This window comes from Takifugu flavidus, chromosome 14 (genome assembly GCF_003711565.1).
Source record: "Takifugu flavidus isolate HTHZ2018 chromosome 14, ASM371156v2, whole genome shotgun sequence".
Taxonomy (NCBI): domain Eukaryota; kingdom Metazoa; phylum Chordata; class Actinopteri; order Tetraodontiformes; family Tetraodontidae; genus Takifugu; species Takifugu flavidus.
Window position 1 is genome coordinate 7,506,820 of NC_079533.1, and position 22,198 is coordinate 7,529,017.

Sequence of the window (22,198 nt, forward strand, 5' to 3'; positions counted from 1 at the left end):
ACTATATTAAATGATGGGGGGGGGGGGGGGCAGGTGGCTGGATGAACATGACAGAAAACAGGTAGCAATAAAGCACTGCCGTATAAAACATATTAGGATCCCACGTTCATTAGGAGATCATTAACTTCAGTTTTGTTCGACTACTGCACCAGTCTGATTGGATATCTGGTTGTACAACGAACAGAGTGGGAAAAGGTGCTTTATTAATGGGTTACTTGGATTAAAAGAATTTCAGAGGAAAACAGACAAAGAAATTAAAAGCAAAATGCGCTCTGTATTTCTATTAGAAGAGCTATGGGATTTTTCTTTTCTTTGAGCCAAGTATAGCCGCTGAAAGGTTTCCAATTTGGCAGGTTTGCAGTGTTCTGGACCAAAATCAACTCATTAAATTGGTGTCTGGTACCGCTCACCAGTCTGAGCACAGTATTGTGACTCCAGAAAAGTGCGAAAAATCTTCTCAAATGTGTTTAATGGCACAAAAAAAGTGCATTTTCCATCACAAGGTCATTTGGAAAATGAAATGAAATCATCAGTGTGAAACAGTATCCACTGAATCTAATTCACATAATCACGATTAGTGTCCTTAACTTAATGTTTTAGCACCGTCTGTGGTGCTAAACCCACTGCAGAATCGCATCTAGACCACGTTGTGATCTTAATCTGGGTTCTGACCAGCTACTAATCTTTAGATGTTCCTTGTTTTTGGTTTAGTAACAACATTATCAAGGAAACAGTAAAACCAGCTCGAATGGGGATTTCAGTGATGGTGTAAAAGACCTTTGAGATGCTCTCCCTCAAGCTGGGCGACCGCTGCCTGCGGGTGGTGGTGGTCGCCATGGTGGTGGTGGTCTCCATGATGGTGGTCGACATGTCGGACACCGCCAGCGGGGTGGCGGATGTGGTGTCGGTGGTCAGCACCGAGAAGGAGTCCCCGACCAAGCGCAGGTTCCCCTCCACCTGCACGCTGGGATCGTTTTCTGCCGCCAGCTTCAGCACCTGCAGGCCGTTGTAGTACAGGCCCGAAATCTGACCCTGGAAGGGCCGAGCCTTGTCGCTGCCGCCGATTTTAATGGCCGCCTGGCTATTAAAGATGGTCAGCTGTCTCCCTGGAGCCAGAGGGACGCGCAGAGAGACAGAAGTGGAGACAGAAGGGAGAGGACGGTGGAGCAGACACGACTGTGTTATCGGGCGCGAGCTTCATCTGGACCAGCAGGTTTAGTGTTGTTCAGGAATAAAGGTAAACACCACTGAGGTTCAGTTTTAAAGGAGAGGTTAGTTTCATTTAGACTCACATGCAAGTTGCAAAGCGCTAAGCCTTGAGATTTATTTTGAATCCCTATTTAGTTACCCTATTTTACAAATGATGTGTATGAGGTAAGCACACGGTGAAAGGATGCATATCATGGGTCTGATTACAAAGAGGCACTTTATTAAAGTGGCACACGCAAAACAAGATAACAGGAGAAGATACGCACCCCTTCACTGACTTTATCAGTCTTTATGCCACTGAGGCGCGTTATGCTCGGGGCGTTTCACCTCCTGAAAGGGGCGCTGTGATATCTAGCGGGGCCGTTGTCAGCAGTTTGGCTGATAAGCGGCGCCACATCAGAGGGAGAGGGCTGCGTTGCCGGCCCGTCTCCAGAGAATGCCAATTAACAACCGTAATGGCTGCAAACTGATCTAAGCCTGTCAGTGCTAGTTTGCTGCAGCCACAGCAAACGCCAGGCCTGGGGGGTCCAGCCTGGTGTTCGTAGTAGCACCAGGAAATAAGGCTGCGGGGGGATAAAAGGATGGAGGGAGGAGGCTAATGGGGGAGTTTTCATCCAGAATCCAAAAAAAGTTCAGCTAGTGGGGGAACAAGACAAGGTTAAATAATTGGATTTCCTTTGATGTCTATAAAATATATGTATATATATGTATATTAGAAAGCATTTTATTAGCTTTTTATATTTACACACATGATCTAATTACACACAGGGGTTAAAGGGGAGATGGAGGGTTAGCAGAGGTTATGTGTTTTTAGTTAAAAGCTTTAAAATATTAGTTAAGGCGCAGTTTTCCCACAAGGTAAAAGGATGACAAGGGAGGCAGAACAAAGACTTCATCTCTGGTATCTTTGATGCTTTGAACACCACCACTGTGGTTTGGCGGACAATGAGAATTTAAATCTAAATGTTAAGATAGGCGGCCGGTTCCTTGTCACCCTTGCCCTCGGGCACTGCACCTCTCACGGGGGAGGGTTATTTAGTCGTTATTTCAAGGATTAATTGATTAATCAATTCATTTTTTTTACCTTTATCGAGTAGCCACTCGTCAACTACCCGACCAAGTCTGTATGGGATTCTTTGTCTAGCAATAGCCAGTCGTTCATTATCATAGTGTCCTTCAAAGAATTTGGAGAGACAGATTAAAGGTTAAAGTCTGCAAACTGAAAGATCACATGGTTAGAAACAGTGTTATAACGGCTAACAGGGTTAACAAGTTATCAATTTTAACCCAGCTGCGAGTTAAAACAAACTTGCGTGCTATTGTCTCCTTATTATAAGAAACAGCCTTAATGCTAGTTAGAGTAAAGTTTAGGCTATTTATGTGCTACACTAGTTAGTTCTTTATTTAGTTTTTTTTAAGCAAACCATAATCTCGAGTGAATATCAGTTACATAGAAATGTAAAATGATTTAAAGGCACTGCTGAAAAAAGATGTTAATTTGCATCACCAGCCACACGGGAGACATTTAATCATATTCTAGATCATTCCAGAAAACAGAGAAGATGATAACAGAGGGCTGAAGTCTTACTGCCGCGCAGTCTGATTTTATTGAGGTTTAACTCCGCCAGGCTGTCGCAGCAGCTTCCCCAGGAGCGCTCGCACAATATTTACCCAGCTAAAATCTGCATCCGGCTGAGTCAGCACGAAGAAGCGACTTTATCGAACCCCCATCGCCATGACGACGCCATCAACCACCCCACCCTCCAGATGCGATGGAATCACTCGGCTGTCATCACCGCCGACCGCAGCTCGCGCCGGTCCCGAGGACGCGCGCGCGCCAGGGTTAGCCAGCGGGGCCCTCCTCTGCTCACCTGCTATCGCGCTACGCTCGGTCGCTCATCAGTCGGGCGTGAGTGACTCGCTAAGACGGGCGAGGAGACGTCCTCGCTCCCGCGTTTGCCTACGCCGACATGTTCCGTGGCATCGACCGCATTGTTCAGCCGAGTGGGTGTCAAGGTCAGTTAGGCTGCACTTACACCCCCTGGCACGTACACATGAGTGCTTCTGAGGGCTGCCTGGCTGGTTTTTACCACCTGAACTTACGCTATCGAATGGAAGCAGCGTCGTGGTGGTGGTGGTGGTGGTGGTGGGGGGGGGGGGACGTAAGGGTCCAATCAATGGTGGAGGAGAAGATGGTTTCGGGGTCGACTGCTCGGTGATGCATCAATGCAGATTGTCGGTAGGTAAACACATGACAGCGTCCTGGAGAGAGCGCTGCCTGTGCTTTATAATCAATACCAGCCGCTTCCGTCTTAACAGGCTGCTTGACAGCGTGTCTATATCAAAAACTCATTTGCGTTGCCCCATTATGGAATCCGGGGCAAAGGCGGCAGTCAATCGGAGCAAGACTTCAGCTCTCCAGTTAACACATGCACTGAGGAGTAATTAATCTAATGAAAACGATGACAGGAAGTATACTGCAGTGACTTCAATTACCACTCACTGGACAACAGGAGAGCCCAGCAAGTGTTGACTTAACTGCTTGGAGGACTTATCTAGCACTGAAGAGCCTTGTTTTCATCCAACAGCCAAATTTGAAGGGTTGAACTCAGGCTAATAATACTAATTAGTTGGGTTTCTGAAATCTTGCCTCACTTCGTCATAAAAAATGAAATACATGCAAACAGATACAACCACGGACATGGAAATTGATTCAATGCTTCATAATTTAGAGACTTCACAACCTTTGCTGCTTTATGTCAATATAAAACATCCACATTGTGTCTTTCCTTGGCTATTTTTGATGTGAAGCCTTTTTAGGTGTCTGAGGAGGCACCGATATTTTTGCTACACGCAGCTGCAGACTGTGCACGTGAGCACCAGCTGGAGTGAGAGAGTCACCTTTGACCCCCAACATTACACCAGCTGGTGCACCTGCTCAGAAGAGGAGCTCCTGGTTCATTTATTCAGAACAGGCTAAAGCTAATTCTACATCATACGTATCGTTTCCATTTGTTTCGAGTAAGTTGGGCGTTTTAACGTGAAAAAAACAGGCAAAAAAAATCCTGCTTGTGATGTAAAAGAAACAGTTTTTCCCCCATTTCCCACCAATCACACTGAATAAAACCACCTTTGCTGATTAAAGCTCTTCCAGTGCTAGACATTCTTTGCCGCTCGAGGCGAACACGCCAATTGTGATGTACCAGCAACGTGCAATGTGCTCGATGGCCTCCAAACAAGATTCAAATGACCAGATGGAAATTGAAAGCTACGCCGGCGTCCAAATGGGCCGATCGCTCCCTCGCAACAGTATATTTCCCAATCAAAGTCTTGCGTTTGATATGCAGGCATGCACTGGCTCGCTGCTCCGTGCCCCTGAGCCGTCTGTCACGGTACCAGTCACCCCAGCAGACTTACCTGGCGGGTAGCGCTCGATCACGGGATGGTTGTCCACCTGGAGAGTGGCATTGCCACCGCTGCGCGTGAAGCGCACTACGTGGTACTTGCCATCGTTCACGACGACGGCGGGCTCGTCGATGGTGATGTCATCCGTCCCCACGTTGAAGATGACCCCTATCTTCCCCTGATCCTGCGGGCGGAGCACAGCGCAAACGCAGTCAGGCGGGTTGAAGGTTCGGCCCACGGGGAGTTGCCAAACCTCACGCGAGTCTTGTAAATAACGGTGTCATCACACGCTGCGGGGCTTTTAATAACCACCTCACACAACCGCGCGGTTCCGCTTGGAAGCTGCTTAAGGAGCTGCCTGTCGTGTGTTTTTTTTATTCCAGTCATTTTGCCGTCTCCTGTAATCTGGAGTGTAGAAACACACAGTTCTTTCTTCATGTTCAAACGGCCTTCTCCCCCAGTGAGCAGCTCTGGTTTCCCTGATATGGATTGCGTTTGACAGGACTCTTGCTACTTTTCTTCCTGGTTCAGCAACTTCTCCCTCTTTAAACCCATCTGTTGGCTGCTGCCAACCTTATTTAAAGATCAAACCTGCCTCTGGAGGTGGTCCTGGGTGGCGGAGATTGAAAATTAAACTGTGTGCAGGCTTCATGAAAACATGCTGGATGAAGCCCACTGATGTATAAAAAGCCTCTGCTGGTCATGTAGGAAGTGGTCCCCCCCCCCCCCCATGTGAGGTGAGGTCTGAGCCCAGCACAATTAGAGCCCGACAGCTTCCTGTAGATGATCTCAAACACTGCAGCAGCGCCAGGAGAGGGAGCTCAACCGTGGAGCCCACTTTGGTTTGATTCAAACGAGGAGCAGCGGACCGCTGCTGTTGCACGGCGTGTGCGCAACAGCCACTAAAACAAAATGCAAATAACCACGGAGGGGGAGGCGCCGCGTCGTTGCCGCGACTTCATCGCTGCCACATTGGGAGCGGTGGTTTGGCTTTGTTGGAGCCACTCAGGGCAGAAGATCCACCGTGGTGGCGTCTCACGTCAGGGCGATTCAAATATGGCGGCTGTCTGTCGGTACCGTGGAGCCGTCATCTGTTCTCACAGGTTTGCTCTGTCCTCTCCGACACGCTTCCGAACATACAACAATTATGGGACATTCCAGCTGAGGCTCATTTGAAGATATTCTTTTATCACTGTTCCAAACCGGCTCCTGTCGCGGGAAGAGCGACGCTCATGCGTCACGACAGAGGCAGCAAAAACGGCCTTTTTGCTCCGGTTCTTTATTTCAAGCACGCCGCTCCCGCTTGCTTCTGTATTTACTCCAGAAATGAGGAGAACATCCTAATTTCCCAGGTGTGACGCAATGAGAAGATGGAGTGTTTTTCCTGCGTGTATTCCAGCAGAGCTCGCCGTGTGAGGTCTCGCCTCTCCTATCTATTATCCAGCTCCGGTCATATCGGAGGAAAGCAGCTCATTATTATTTTAGAGCTGCATTATTGTGAGTATCCATCTTTGAAGAGGCGAAGGAAGAAAAAGAGAGGGTGAGAAACTGAAGGTAGGATTTTGCGCAGCGCTGCAAGGGCGGGCCGTCATGCATCTGGCTGTCTGGCTCTATTTTTGGACATGACTGTTGCACGCCTTGCTAATTTCTCCTCAAAGGCAGGTTGGATTGACACAGCAGAGCTTCTCTGCTTCAGTCATGACGATGAGGAGTTTATTAGTTTTAGCGTTTTGATCGGTGAGTTTGGGCAACGCCGGAGTGAAGAGGAAGGACCTGACATGCGCTTCATCCACGTCCTCAACAATTCAACCAACCTGCCTCCTGAATCCTGCATGTCTGCCCATTTATTTATGAAGAGCTTCCATCCCATCCACCCAAAACCTGGGGAATCTGCAATCCACTGTTCATTTGCTTCCGTTTCAACCTTTTAAAAAAAATCTAATTATCACCATTTTTCACAATAGAGCATGTGGTTTGTTTGATATCTTAGACGCTCGTTAAAAAACATGAGCCTCTGATAGAAGCAGCCACTGTAATGTGCTCTCTGGTGGATATGCTGAGGCTTGAATAATTGGCCTCTGCAACGTGTTAGTTCATCTTTTCTGCTCGTAATAATGGTGATATGTCTTTAATTGAATTTGAAATTCCTCCTAATGTGCCCCAGCTGAACTCGCCAACACTCCCGCAGCGAAACAAACCATAAATCATCTGTTTGCGCCACCACTTCCACAGCCAGCCTGTGACCGGTGCTATTTTCATCAGCTTCCCTTTATCTTTGCCTCCCTTTCGCAGCCTTGCTCTTTTTCAGGGAGGGAGCAGATGTCCCTCACGACTTCAAGCTCTAAAATTAAACGCACAACAATAAAACCATGAATGAACAACCCTGTAACAGAACTACAGTGGGGAAAAAATGTAAAATTCTCTGTCCTGAAAGAAAGAATTAAGTGCAATAGGAAGAAGCTTAGTTACAAAAACCAACCTCGACCTAGTACCTTTATTTTTATCCTCTTTGGTGAGCATAAAAAAGAAGCCAAACAAGCAATCTCTCAAGGTGCAAAGCCACAGGTGAAGATGCAGGAAAACATTTCTTCAACTGGCTTTGCATTTAGTAGAAACAGCCCAAGGCTGCCAAGGTCAGTTGAACACAAATAGACTGTTCCAAAGTGTTAAGGGAGGATTTCTAAGCCTCGTTCTTAAAAAACAGGAAAAATCAGGTGCTGGAGGCACAGTTACAACTTCCTGAACTGTACATCAAGTCACCTTTCATCTCTATTCTTTAAATTATAGATCGATTCACCGCGTATCAACGAGCTACTTTATCCTAAAAACAGCAACTTTCCAGACAATGAGGACTTTTTATCCCTCCAATATCATTTTTGTTGAACCTGCAGCAGCTTCTTCATATCATAAACATCACGTCCAGTGTTTTCAGCTGCATTTCCAAACCACGCCGTTGCAGGTGAGGGCTGCGGCGCCGCTGTGCATCTCCTGCTGCTGCAGAGCGCGTTCCTAATCTACGTCTGGTGGGTCGTGAGTGCGGAACGAGCCAAACCTGCCAGCTGAGGAGCAGACACTCAGAGCTGTTCCCAGACATTGTTCTTCTCTGCTTCACTCCGGATCAATGGAGGAAAAGGTCACAGCGGCGCTCACCTGCGGGGCCGCAGCAGGTGGGGGCCGACATCGGCCCCCGGGTGTAGGGCCGAGCCTCGCGCAGGTGTGAGCGCGGCCCCGCGTCTGCTGCCTTCACCACGTGCGCTTCCAACAGGTGTGATTTTAATTATTGCACCCATCACAGACTTTTGACAGGGCTCCCCCCTGGTTCCTCCTCTCACATCTGTCCCGAGGCTGCTTGCTAAAAAGGCCCATTTCCCTCCTGAAACAACACCTTCGCTGGCAGCTGCTGAGGGGACACTTTGTTCCACCGACAGACACGTGTTTATCGCCCAAAAACATCTCTCAGCCGCCGCCTTGCGGTTTATTACACCTCCCCTCTCTTATGGACTGTTTGTGCCTGTTTTATGTCAATATTTGGAGCCAGATGCCATTAATCAGTGACTCATTCACGCCGGGACAGCTTTTATTCTACAATGTCCCAACTTTAGAACTCAATCTGAAAAACAGACGGTGAAGGATTTATCTGCTTTAACTTGTTATTTTCCATTTCAATTTATCGCATTGTGTTCCAGCGGCCACCGTTTGTGTCCCGGTGAGACAGACGACCTTATCTGAGACACAGTTATTTTAAGTAGTGCAACTGCTAAACATCCATCTCAATATTAATGTTCACATATTGATGTTTGCTTGTGTTCAATCAGCTTCAGAACAAAATGTGGATCTCATAATTCTGAGCAACATTTCTGCATTTATGAGAATATCTTGCAGCTTTCTCGCCACTCAAAGGGTAAAAAAGGCCGAGGGGGCTATTTCTGCTAGTTCGGGCCAGCCGCCATCAGCAAGTCCTCCTGGTTTTCACCAGCTCGGAGAGTTTTACTTGACAGTTTAACATCTGATTAAGGGTGAGACACATGTGGCGAAGGGCCCACATGCTGAGTGCTCAGGTAATATTCCTGATTTTCACTGTCCTGTCTGTCTGTTTGATGAATCTCCAAAACGCTAAAATCTGCCTGTTCCCTATTTAATATGCTGCGGGGTTGAGTGGTTTCTGGATGAAGAAGTCCCCACAAGAAGACGTGCAGCGATCACTCTCCTGCCCCTGGCTGCAGGTGTGAGGACGTGTGGATTTTCCTTACTATGTGCAGCTGAAGATAGTCTCCGAGCCCGTGGGTGCTCTCCACCCGCACCAAGATGGCGTCCTTCTGCTGAGAGCTGAAGCCCACGGCCAGCCGGTCGGCGCGGGTGCTGGGACGCTCGTTGGGGGCCCAGGTGAACGTGATGAGAGCGCCGCCCTTCCCGAAGATATAGGTGGTCCCGGCTGGGGCGGGAGACAGAGAAGGAGAGAGAGAGAGAGAGAGACATTAGAGGAGTGTGTTCGGGCCCTGTGGAGCCCTTCAAGGACGAACATTCGCAGACGTTTCTACAGTTTTAAGTACCGCAGATTCTTCTGACGCCATCGAGAGAGCGACGGCGGCGAATCGATTGATTTCCCACGTGTGCCGTGCTGACAAACGTGACCGACGACAGCAATCGAACGGCCCAGCCGCATCGTTTCTGGTCATGACTCAGCGCCTCTGAAGATACTCAATAAAAATCAAGCTCGCTGTGGTTTCATTCTTTTCGTGGGCTCATGATGGAGAATTCTGTGATGGGTGAACGTCCTCCAAATCAAGGCAACGCGCCCGAGGTCAGAAATAATCGAAAAACGGCGTCCTCTCGCGCTAAAACTCTGTTTTGCTTTTATTGACAGAGCTCCTTTAGCCGGCCGGATAAAATGAGCTTGAAGCGTCTCGAATCCATCGATTTAACCTGGATTAAAATTAATACACCTGCTCACAGAGACTGCGGCTCCTTCAACTTTCACCACGCAGTCAGAGGGATTTGTGTCTCTGGGGATGAGTGAGACATGTGCGTTAATTCATCGTCAGCATGTTCTGGTGAAATGACAGACGCACCAAGGAAAGTCGGCGCGGCTATGCTAATTAGCTTGTTCGCCTGACAACTTGAAATTCAATTAACTCCTAACTGGACTCCTTTGAACAGGAATTTGACAGTTATTGCCAAACATAGACCATTGACTAAAATTCACAGGTCTTCTGTGTTTCTGGCGTAAATTCGAGCTTAAGTCACATCAATGCGGGGAAAAGCGCCGCGTTGCTGATGCTAACAGCAGGGAGCAAAGCCGTAGTCCTACGAAGAATCCAAAATAAGTCGTTTCCGTGTTAAGGAGTGGAGAGAAAAGCCCACCACCCTTTAATAGTACATCACACGTGCTTGTTTAACCCAAACCATTGTTTTAAAAACCTACTATTTTTAAGCTGTTAAAGCGACAGCGGAGGCCCACTCCAGATAAAATTGCAGTCTGGGTTTCAACTCTGTGTACACTGACTTGAGAGCTCTTGTGCTCTTCTTAATGGCCACTCACCACAAAGCCTCCTTATTAACGGGAACTAACCGCTTGTCGGAATTCTTACGACTAAACACTCCAGTGACTCCGGAACACCTTGTATTGACTTTGAATTTAATTAAATGGCCTGGAGTGTTTATTTGTTGGCCTAATTCCTTTAGACTTATCTTAATTAATGTCGTAGTAAATCTGAGTAGGTGACATTAGCTGCACCTGGAGCACTCTTCCTCAGTACTTGCTTGTCATTTTTGGTCTCTATCATGAAGCAGAGGATCCGTGACACCCTGGTATTAATGAGACTGCCCTTTGCGTTCCTGTCTAATGCAGGTGCAGACAGCCTCACAATAGCACCATTAGCCCAAAAACAATCTCGACAAAATCAAATTTCAAACTGGCGGCAGCGCGGTGGCGCGATTTCTTGCTTTAACGTATCATTAAAGAGTTGATTGCACATAATAACGACACTGACACTGAGATCGGCTCCTTATAAACCTCGTTTTCACCGAGCAATTTTGCCCGCCACCAGGCATGAAGCCCCCAGAGAAAATCAAGGCTGACTGATGCTCCTGCAAGGCTGCTGCCATTTCCATCTGCTTTCATTCCTCCGCTGCAGACTGAATGATAATAAATTAATAAAACAACACTCCCCTGTGTTGTTACGGTGGGAGAGATGGAAACGACACATTTGTATACAAAACTGCAGCGCCGCAGATGTTCACTTAGCATAGCGTAAACGCCGGCAGGTTTAAGGAGCCAAATACAGCGCGCAAAACGCACGCATGAATTCCCTCATTTGTTAAAACCAAACACAGAATCAGCCGTGATGGAGCCAGTCGCCCAGTTCTGGATCCGTGACTCATTTTATAGTTCAATCAACATTACAGGCTTCATGCTAATTTACACTCAGGAGACTCAGAACCCAACCACTTTTAGCATCCAATTTTGGCTAAATATGAAGTAAACATTACACTCGGTGTTGCTCGGTTGAGTTTAAAATGGTGTTATTAAGCCAACAAAGCACAAGTGGATTGAATCTTCTTGTTATGTGTTACGACTCCCTGAATTTGGCCATGTAGGAAAGACAAGTAGGCTTTAGCTTTCACATGGTGAAACACGGAAGGTGGTAGAGATCGAGAAGAATCCTGAGGAATATAAAAGCCAACGTCTGGTTGACATTTTGTAGCCTTGATGCCAAATGAGAGGATTGGAATTGGCAGAAATCGTACACACGAATGATTACATTGGGTTAATGTCATACGCCATGAGCTGACGCTGGCCATCTAAAAAGCAAGAACAAGAGCAGGCTGACAGTAAAGTGGGGGGGTAACAGGAGCCGTGTGTTCCTATCCTGGATTATAGAATATTGATGCACCTGCAGGAAGAGGCGGCGGCATCTTTCCACGGCGTACCGGGAACGCCAGAATCCCCACGACATTAAAGCACTTCATTACATCTTCCGCGCTGCTGCTCGTCTTCCCGTGTCCTCTGTGCACCTGCATCTGGTGCAGCCAGCAGTAAATTAGTCTCGTTAAGAGCGCGACTGCAAAGATCAGAGTTGTCTCGCTAATAGCAGCTCTCCTCTCCCGTCTCGGGGGAGCGGCGCGCTCTCCTCTCGTGGCCGTTCCGAGGCATCTGTGCTTACATAATAGGGTTCCCTCCGAGCCTCAATAACCCCAGACGGTGCTGCTGTGCATCAACTCATTCTTACCCGGCCACCTTGATGATTAATTGCGCCTAACGCACAGACATTGTTGCCATGAAATGGTGGAAGGATGGCGAATTCTAACCTCCAGGAAGCCTCGCGTTGCTTTAACTCAGCCACTCTGAGGGACGTTACTGATGCACCCACCATTGTGAAGCTACCGACAGACCTCACAAAGGCGACATGAATAACAGCCGTGTTTAAAAGGGCTTACGCGTAATTGTACGTGAGCGTGCGGGGTGTTTGTTTGCGCCGAGATGTGCGCTGTACCCACTCAACCATCCCGTCCTCCTCATTCCTTATCGCAGCCCGCTGAATAGGCAGAAGACAAGGCAACGGGCTCATAAGACTTGCAAAACACACTGAGACACGTGGGATAATTTGCATCTCATAACACTTCGGATGTGAAATGCTATAAATGTGGACCCAAGCTTCCTGTCACATACTGGCAGACTTCTTTTGAGGGCCTTCAGCAGCATTATCCAGGCTCCTGCTGCAGCCCATGTGACTGCAAACGCTGCCGATATACGTGACAGCGCCTATAGCACGTGCACGTACGAGCAACGCGCCTGGGAGCGTCTCGCCCACCTGGAAGCTTCGACGGATACCCAGCAGATGCGAAGCGACTGTCGTGACGACGGCGCGTAACGCCGAACAGGCAAACCCAATTAAATGTGCTCATGCACGTGAAATGGCGAGCGGCTTCACTCGTGGGTTGAGAGGAACGCGCGACACGAGGGGAAGGAAAGCCGAGAACGTGGAATTCAAGGCTAAATCAGAGGTGGACGTGAAATTAAAGTCCTGAGCGGAGACTGAATGTGCACGTGGCACCGCTGAACCGCCGTTTCCGCCCCTAACGCGCGGACGCCGGTTCCCAAATTGAAGGTCTACCTCCACGAATCAGCGGTTCTTCTTCAGGCGTTTCATTCTGAGCGGGCTCCTCCGCTCACGTGCGGCGGCCCTCGAACACGCGGACGGGAGGAATTCAGGACTCAAGGTTTTCTTGGCCATTCTGCTTCTGTCCTTCATTCTGCTTCTTTCCTTTCAGTTTTCACACTGTTGTGAGGACGTGGACGATTTCTGAGGTTGATTTGAAACTGGTTTTTAGAATGCGTGGCACAATATGTTAAAAAAAAAAACCAAAAATCCCCATTTCCTACGCTACATGAAGGTGGCATTTATTCCCTGAAAGCCGCTTGGTGAATTTTAAAACGGCAATTTCCACAAATCTGTGCTTTTAATGGCTTCAAACGGTGGCGATTTGATGGCGTAAGCGCTGATGACGCCACATTTTCGCCATAAAACCCCCCCATCCTCGTAGAATTACAGACGTTTAATCGCCATTCACTGCGTTTAAGTTCGCCACTCTTGCCCGCACCATTGGTTTTAAATCGGTTTGATTTTATTTATGTTGTTTAACAGGTTTGAGATTCCCGTTCTTCACTCCTAACTGGCTTCGTCTCACAATCATTGTGCCATTTTGTGGTCGTTCTCAGCTTTGTTGTGGTGTTTCCACTGGGGATTTCCCGGCTCCAGTGCGTCGTCTGCATCAATCACAACCACTCAACCAGTTAAACAGGTTTAGGTTCTATCGTTTTTGAACGGTAAGCAGCAGTTGTGCGTCGGGAGGATTCTGTCAAATCCCACCTGCGGTTACGTGACGTCCCCAGATTCAACCTTAATCATCGTCGGGAGTGAATAGACGGGCAGATTTCACCCCAAAACACCCAAGAACGACACGTTGGAGCCTTCGCAAAGTTCGACAAACACGTTCATCTGCCAACACCACAAATCTTAGTTTCTTGAGAAATCTGCATTTTTCTGCAGCGCGCTTTCGTGTCCTGTCTTTGCTTTTAATAAAAAAAAGCCGTATAAGCAACAAGCTGAATTCCAGTTTAGATGGAAGAGAAGAAAAACTGCCTTATAAAACTGTCAGTGCAGCTTAATGTGTTTAAAAGCTAAAAGTCAAAGAAGCGGCTGCGTTTCTCCCTCAGTTTTCAGCTTGAAAGGCTCAAACACAGTAGAAAGGATGATCTTGTGCCACATTGCATTCTCTAAATTAAAATAAAAAAAATAAAATTGCCTTTAGCACCATACAGTGTGTTTCAAAATAAACCTTCCTGCCATCTATAAATCTGCATTTCCTCACCTTAAACTATGGATTATTGCAAAGCCGCAGAGACGCGTGCAGCTATGCAGAAGGATAATTAATACCTGGAACTCCGCACGTGTCATTTCACGGCGTTGTTCATTCTTCGCTCTGACCTTGTCCAATTGTCCTTTAACATCAGGCCATTTTCTCTCTTGCAACTGCTTTGATTTCATATTTATCCTCCGTGTCGCCGGTCCGCAGCGTTAATGCCGGACTTCAGTGGCACCTGCGAAACCCTCCTTTTTCCCTCTTCGGGTTTTCATTCCGCTTTGCTGCAAATATACTGTAGATTATCAGGGCCGATCTCCGTCCTTGGTTTAACATCCGCGTCGGCTCGCTCAGCTCTCGCTCCAAAAGCCTCAGTGACAAGTGCAGAAAACATCAGTATTTATTTACAGAGCAGACGATGCCGTGATCACATCAGGGAGAAAACTCATCATTTCTGTTTTCAGAGCTCCTGTGTGTGTGTGTGTGTGTGTGTGTGTGTGTGTGTGTGTGTGTGTGTGTGTGTGTGCAGGCCTACTGACTATCACTCTCAGGGTAATGTAATATGTGACCTGGAGGAAATGGAGCTCTCTCTGGGAGACCTTTTGATGCTCCGATCCATTCACTCTGCTTTTCTGCAGCTCTTGTATCAAAGAAAAAAACCCCACAATGTTCAATTTGATTGCTCTGAGGCAAAAGACAAAATATATTTTACAGGTAATGCCGTGGCAGGAAGGAAGCGTGCGCCGTGCTCAGCTCACTCGCTGAATATTGAGCAGTTCTTAAAGATATCATCTTTTAAAGAAGCTCACTAAAGCATTTCCTCCACTCCAGACCTCTCTCTGCAAGCATTAGCCGCTCTGTGCTTCACCGCTCCGTGCACAGCAACAAGGGGACCCTGGAGAATGAAGTGCAGCAGATCTTCACCGAGTGCGTCGAACACACGGCCGTGATGAGGGGTCGACCAAAGTTGCACCTCGCAGGCCGTGCACGAGGCCACCGGGGGTCAGGGTGTTAGCAACACTCCCAACAAGTGCTGCTTAATGGCTCGTTGCACAAAACCCGGCAGCCAAACCAACGAGTGTTTGAGGAGCCCAAGGACGGCTGCACAAACCTAATCAGGGGGAAAAAACAGCCCGCAAAGTGATCCCGTCAGGGCGGGGTCACAGTTTATAAGGCGGGAGACTGGAAGCATGTTAGTTACATAATCCGTCTCGAGTTGGGATTCGGCTTTTCTCGATACGAGAAGTCCCGAGTCAAACCGCCGGCGTTCTGTCCTTCAGCCCTTTGGTGCCCTGTGTCGGGCTCTTTGTTGGGCACACGGAACCTTTACTTTGTTAGTTGCTGCGTGCACAAACCTGCACCGAGGGCCCGGCTCAAACCCCAGTGCAGGAAGGCCCCAGTGCTTGGGACCACTGCTGGATCACAGCCAATGCAGTAAACCTGCAGACTCTCAACACATATTTGATCTAAGGCTGCTCTGCTTTCATATCTCTTGACATTAGCAGAAGGCAGTGGGTGCTAAAGCCGACAACAACACCGCTGGAACTCTTTATTTCAAAGGGAGACACAGATTGTGGATCTATTTGCCATGAAGTGGGAAAAAATGCCTCCATTACTGCAAATAAATGAATAAAATATAGCCATGGTCCTTTTCTAATACTCTAATAATCCCGTTTTATCAGGAGTGACATTTAAAAGAGTAGACAAATTGATTGTATAATAGTAAAGAGAAGCTATTGATCAGTCTGTGGGACGGGAGCGCCGCCTGGCAAGATGTCAGAAAATAGAGGAGCACATCAATTTTAATCTCAAGTCCAAGTCTTCAGGACGTCTGTGTCATCAGAGCAAGAGCTCTAAAAGGACAAATCCATGCCCACCGGCTCCGTGCCGTGATGCTTGGCGAAGGGGCCACGCGGCCCAAACACTGCAAACTCCACCCCCCCCCCCTCTCCTGGAAATGAAATCGACGATGCTTTCAAGTCGAGGGGGCGCGCTCTCACTTTTTGCCGAGATGCCCCGTTGAGACAAATCCCGTGCTCATTATTTGAATTTATCCTGGGTGGATTGTCACACTGTGAGCACTAGTGTAGCAGCACATACAATAGCCTGTGTAGGATGAGGCTTGTGAGGAACTGCAGTAGGATGGTGGCTATAAATATCCATGGCCCAGGGGCTCAGAGCCTCTTATATTCAAGCGTAAGGATACAGTTGAGATGACATTATTTTCAGAGAATCAAAGTTGGCCTTTTCCTTTTAGAAAGGGTTTGTTCTTCTGTGACAACGCTTGCATAACCACGATGTTCTCAGCTGCCTATAGGTTCTACACGGCGCTTTACCGTCCTGGGCATGAAACACGAGGATTTTGGTTTCATTTGCTCTGTAGAGCTACGTCCTCCCCGCTCTGACGCAGGGGGAAAAGAGGCACAAATGCAGATTATTGGAAACATATTAGCGTTTCAAAGAGTGTTTATGGGGCAGATTGATCGGAGCGGTGTCAGTAAAAGCCTGCTCCGGAATAGGACGGCTATAATAGAGCGCAAGTAATCACATTTTTAGCCTTTGGATAAAGCAGCTGCTACAAAAGCCCATAAGGTCTCCTTTTATTGGACATTAAAGCGTGTTAGGATTGAGATTTCAAAGCGCAGAATAAAAGGGTGCGCTGGCTCGCGTGGCGCTACTGAAGGGGCTGCAAATTTGATGTAGATTATTGAAGATAGGTCAATATTTCATACTCCTCCACAGAGCGTTCACTGTCTTCCTAAATTACACAGAACATGTGATCGGGTTGATTTTCTTATTGAGATGAAGAACAAACCTTCACCGTGAATGACACCCCCCCCCCCCCCCCCCCCCCCCCCCCCCCCCCAACGAACCAGACTGTTTATGTTCCTCTGTGGTATGATGTTTATCATGTGACGCGCTGCAGAAATCAAGCATGACAGAATTAAATTACAATGTTAATTAAAACAAGAAATGCAGAAAAGAGAAAACCAGCTTTGCCCCCCCCCCCCCCCCTGACACACACACAAACACACACACACGGTAGCATCTTGAAAAGCAACAAGGGGTGAGGACAATCACGACTGATACTGATGGGCAGATAAAGGGGGTAATGGGGCTCAAAGGCTGCCACAAATCCGAGAGATCCATTATCTCACAGCAGGTTAGAGAGGCGCTAAAGCTGCCGCCACCAGATAACAACTGCCACAGCATTTCACCTCTCCTCCACCGCTGTTTCTGGAAGAAATGCTACCAAAAGAGGCAGAAAAGACAGACGACAGGACGGCGCTCTGCCAGGCAGCCAACCAGACGGGGATGGTCGGAGGTACACGTCTTACCGTGGCCCCCTCGGGTAAGAAAAGGCATCCTGTTGATGGCAATCGGAACGGTGCCATGCTTATTGTGAAAATGGTGGACGTGGTGCGTGGTGCTGAGACTGGAAGACACACGTGCCGTCCCAGTCTGGATGGGGAGCGCGGTAAGCAGGGCGAACCAGAAGGCCAGTCGAGAGCAGTAACTCAGGCCCATGCCTGGACCGAAGCAGGACCGGCCGCCCGGTGGTCGGAGCGCGGGGGCGGCTGCAGCCAGGTGACCCATGAACCAGGTCCACAACGGCCCGGTGCAGGCAGCTCGGCCGAGGTTTAGCATCTGACAGTTTACCTTGAGGACCGCGGGGCATCTCAGTGACAACCTGAACCCATTTCCCTCCTCATAATCCCTTAGACTCGGTACGCGCTGTAAACGGATCCTCTCAATGGGAGACGAAAATAGTTCAGGAAGGCAGTGGAGATCCAACTAATGTCCTTGCCAACGAGTGGAAGACCAACGGCCAACTTTGTGGTTAACCATGACAAAACGTCCAAGGTTTTAAAATATCATCCTGGGGGTCATCAAAGAAACGCTGAAGGTGAATTCAGCCATAATTTCAAGCGGGCGTATCGCTCGATCACGATACTCAGGCAGGAAAAGTCGCAGAACGGAGCTTCATGTGACAAGAATTCTGATAAGAGTCTCCATCGCCCACAGGTAGAGCTGGGGGGCAGATAAACCTGCCCACTATGTAGACGGCCCCTCCACCGCAGCTGGGAAAACAACAGGCTCCCATGGAAAACTGGATCTTCATTAAAAAAAAGAGGAAAACGATGGAGTTGAAAAAAAATGTGATTGGAGCTGCTGCAGGAAGCTTTTGTCCGCTTTTAGCCGGAGAAAGAAAAGGGAACAGAGGAGGGAGGCAGAGAGAGAGAGAGGTGGGGGGAGGAGAAGGGGGCTCTATCTGCGACGGCACGGAGAAACAAGATAATCCCAAAAATAATTAAATTAACTCTCAGACGTTCTTCAATCAGCCGCTGGCAGCAAAATCAGCCATCGGTCGCCTGTGGTGCGGCGAGATCGGCGAGGAAGCGCGAGCGTTTCTGTTTGGAGCCGACGAACGGTCCGACGCTCTCTCTCCGTTCCTCTCTCTCCGTTCCTCTCTCTCTCTTTTCCTCTCTATCTCGGCTCCTCTCTCTCTTTTCCTCTCTCTCCCCTTCCCTCGCTCCACCTGCTCACTCTCATATGCAGCAACGGCTACTGCTGCATTCTCCTCTCGCCGCTCCTTCCTCCCTTCATCCTCTCTCTCGATGCCCCGGCCGGCTCTGCTGCATGCGCCGCCTCCGACGAGGGGGGGGGGGGGACGGCTAAATGTGACGGCGTGCGTCCCCGGAGAAGGGCAGGTGATTCTCCTCAGAAGAGCGCGGCTCCGAGAGATGTTGCAGCAGAAAATATGTTGCAGTCAAAATAAATAAATAAATAAAAAAGGACGGGAAGAGGTCCAAGAAGAGAAAGAAGCTCGGCTTGGAGCTGAGATCTGACAACCATGAGATGAAGAGACCATCAGAGTATCTGATCCAGCGATGCACAGCGCGCGCATGTGTGTGTGTGTGTGTGTGCGGCTGAGGAAGAGTCTGCGAGCAAATGAGGGGGGAGGGAGGGAGGGAGGGAGGGGTGTTGGGGGGGCGAGGTGGGGGTTGAGCGATAGCAGGAGGGAGGGAAAGACAGCAAGAGACAACGAGAGAGAAAAACAGGCAAACACACGGGAAGCCGGGGGAGCGGGAAAATGGGCTGCGTGGATAAACGCACGCCGCAGACGCGCGGCGCCCGCTGGCTCGCAGGTCCTGGCAGGAACACGCAGAAACGCTGCTGCAGAGGAGGAGCCTGACGGAGGTGAGCTGTCAGGAGGAGCGGGGCAGCGCCTGCCGACGCGCTCCTCACATAAAGACTTGGCGCCGAGTGCATGAGAGGAGGGCACAGATTCCTGTCATGCTGGTCCCAGCACCCCCCCCCCCCCCCACACACACACACAAGCATTTTATTTGTTTTGTTGCCCCTCCATCAGAAGCTATTTTCTCCGCTCGCCTCGGGAGCCTCCCTTCTGGGGGACGGCTCCGTGGCTCTCTGCTCAACCATGCAGAACTGGACCTGACGGTGACTGATCCCAGGTCTGAGGTGTTGTGACAGTTTGGGAGCTGTTCATTTTTTATTTATTTATCTATTTATTTTAAACTTATTTGCATGTTGTTTGATGACGGTCTTTGGGAAAAGCGGGAGCTAAACATCACGCGGACGGGAAAGAAAGTGGAGCCATCCTGGAGATTGCAGGGGATAAGCGAGGGGAGGTGGTGGGGGGTGGTGGTGATGGGGTGGTGGTGGTGGTGGTGGTGGGGGGTGGTGATGGGGGGGGGGGGGGGGGGTCGCTGCAGCGACATCGGCTAAATCGCGGTCGATAGAGATATCAGCTGGGATTGCCTGGCTGGCTGAAGAGACACGCGTGGAAACGGGAGGACAGAGCCGAGCCATGCGGCACCACCGCTCCCAGTGACAAGAAGTCGACGCAGGCCATTACTCAAGCGGGGGTGGAGGGGGATGGGGCGGGATGGGGGGGGGTTGAGCAAGGCTGACGGAACAAAAAGAAGCCAGGAGGGGTGGGAGCATTGCTGGAATGGCAAGTGCCTGAAACAGCATGAAGGCGTCCTTCTGCCGGGGCCGGAAACAGAAATCCGAACGCTTGTTGATTGTTCCTCTCGCTCCCCAAATGTGTCGCTCAGTCTGAGTCACGGGGAGATTTAAAGATGTGCGTCCAGCTACATACGCCCCCCTCCCCCCCCCCCACAGCTGGGACCATGCAGAGCCACGTTTGCCTGTAAGAGGGAAACATTTGCGGCGGCGATTTGGCGACCTGGTGTCAAGATCGGCGAGTCCGATGACATTCGGAGGAATGCTAAAAGCCCCCGCCATAATTGCGTAACGACTCCGAGAAGATGGCCGTCCGTCTTTTCCAAATGAGAGGAGCCTCTCCTGCTTCTCGTTGGGGACGAGAAGCCGGAGAGGGATGATTTATAGCCGGCGACTTGAACTGGGGGGGGCTCGCCAGCGCGGCGATGATATCTCGGCGAGAGCTGTCGAGGATGAACGAACGCGTGCGCCCGGGCCCGGCTTAACATGACCAGAGTGGCCCCGAACGGGCAGCGAAAGGTGGGGGGGGGGGGCACGTAACCTTGTGCTGTCCTTGTTATTAAATAGATCAGGCGTCTCACGCAGCTTCCAGCCGACACACTCAGACTCTAATATTCACTCCGGACCAGCGCTGATTTCATTAGGAGCTCCTTCTTACTCAATCCTGACTCACCCGGATTTGGGCGACCGGAACGCCTGGCCTACATCGGCGGTTCCAGCCCGTTGATTTGCATTTTAATATTTTCCTACCGGCTATTTTAAACCTATTTTCCCACTCATAAAATGCTTTGGCAGCTCCCGCATTTACATAATCAAATCATTTCTGCACGTATGGAACAATATAGAGTTTCGACACACGCGGGCACGAGGCGGGCGGTGACGACATGCAGGAGGACGTGCGCGGCGTCCTAAAGACGCCAGAAACACCTCTGTTTGTTCTCAGGAGGCTTCCCGAGGAGGGGGGGGGGGTTTTCACAGACGTGCCGTCTGGCCCCAGGGGGTAAAGTAGCAGGATTAATCATAGCACTTTCAGATTAATTACCCATAATGCAGCTTCCTCGGAACGGCGTCGCCCGCAGTGGTGATGTTTGGATGATTTCATTAGGCTGGAAAAGAAGAACCCACCTAAAATAAGTCGAGTCGTGCACGGAAAGGAGAACAAGCGGGAAACATCCAGGCGCTCCCAACCGGGATGAAGGTGCACAGCTGGGGGGGGGGGGCGAGGAAAGAAGCTTTTTCTCTTTTTAATTATTGTGTTGCAGGAGAAACGAACGTGCAGACGCGGATTTGCTCGCTCTTCCCCCCCCTTCGCCGTCCGCCACTTTTTAAAAGCAATTTCGGCGTCTGCGCTCGCCGCCGAGACGCCGCCGCCTGTGACAGCAGCCGGACTTGGCATCACATGACACGGGCGAAAAATAGATCCCCGTTTGCTGCCGGAGCCGAGTTTACCGAGGCTTAGCGTGTGAGGAGCGGCGCCGGCGTCAAGACGAAAAGGTCGACGGCGTCCCGGAGTTGGACAGCCGCCGTTCCCAGATACGTCTGAGTGATGCTAAAGACGAGCATTGAGCCGCACGCATAGTTCAGCCCTACAGAACACGGCAAGGCCTGACGCAACCGCCCGCTAATCATCATCCTCATCTTCGTCATCCTCATCTTCATCATACTCCTCCTCCTCATCTTAATCATCGTCTTAATCTCCTCCTCATCCTTATCATCATCCTCATCATCCTCCTCATCTTCATCATCTTCTCATCATCATCCTCATCTTCATCATCCTCATCATCATCTTCATCATCCTCCTCTTAATCCTCCTCCTCATCATCCTCCTCATCATCATCCTCCTCCTCATCCTCCTCCTCCTCCTCATCATCATCTTAATCCTCCTCCTCATCATCTTCATCATCATCCTCATCCTCCTCATCATACTCATCATCATCCTCCTCATCATACTCATCCTCCTCATCTTCATCCTCATCCTCCTCCTCCTCCTCCTCATCATCCTCCTCATCCTCCTCATCCTTTTGGTCTGAAAACTGTTCACCAATGAGGAAGTTCTTTGTTTTCCGTATTGGTCTTTTTGGCCCCAAGTTCTCCTTTTATCGATTCATTTTAGTTGCTTTTTTCCCTCCCGATTGTGAGGAATAAGATGATCGAGTCTCCTCGGTAGTGATAAAGTCTGCTGGACGTTAGAAGCCTGGAGCAGATTTTTGGGGAAAGTCACTCTTCCATA

The 22,198-nt window shown here is 49.5% G+C and overlaps 1 protein-coding gene across 1 annotated transcript in view; it reads right to left on the bottom strand.

The window, feature by feature from the left end:
• nrxn2a (neurexin 2a) overlaps positions 1–22,198 on the bottom strand; it is a 76,241-nt gene that overhangs the window by 3,698 nt on the left and 50,345 nt on the right. The window contains 4 exon segments of the mRNA XM_057054105.1: positions 778–1,106; positions 2,294–2,383; positions 4,627–4,798; positions 8,865–9,046. Of these exon segments, the coding sequence (XP_056910085.1) occupies positions 778–1,106; positions 2,294–2,383; positions 4,627–4,798; positions 8,865–9,046 (773 nt within the window).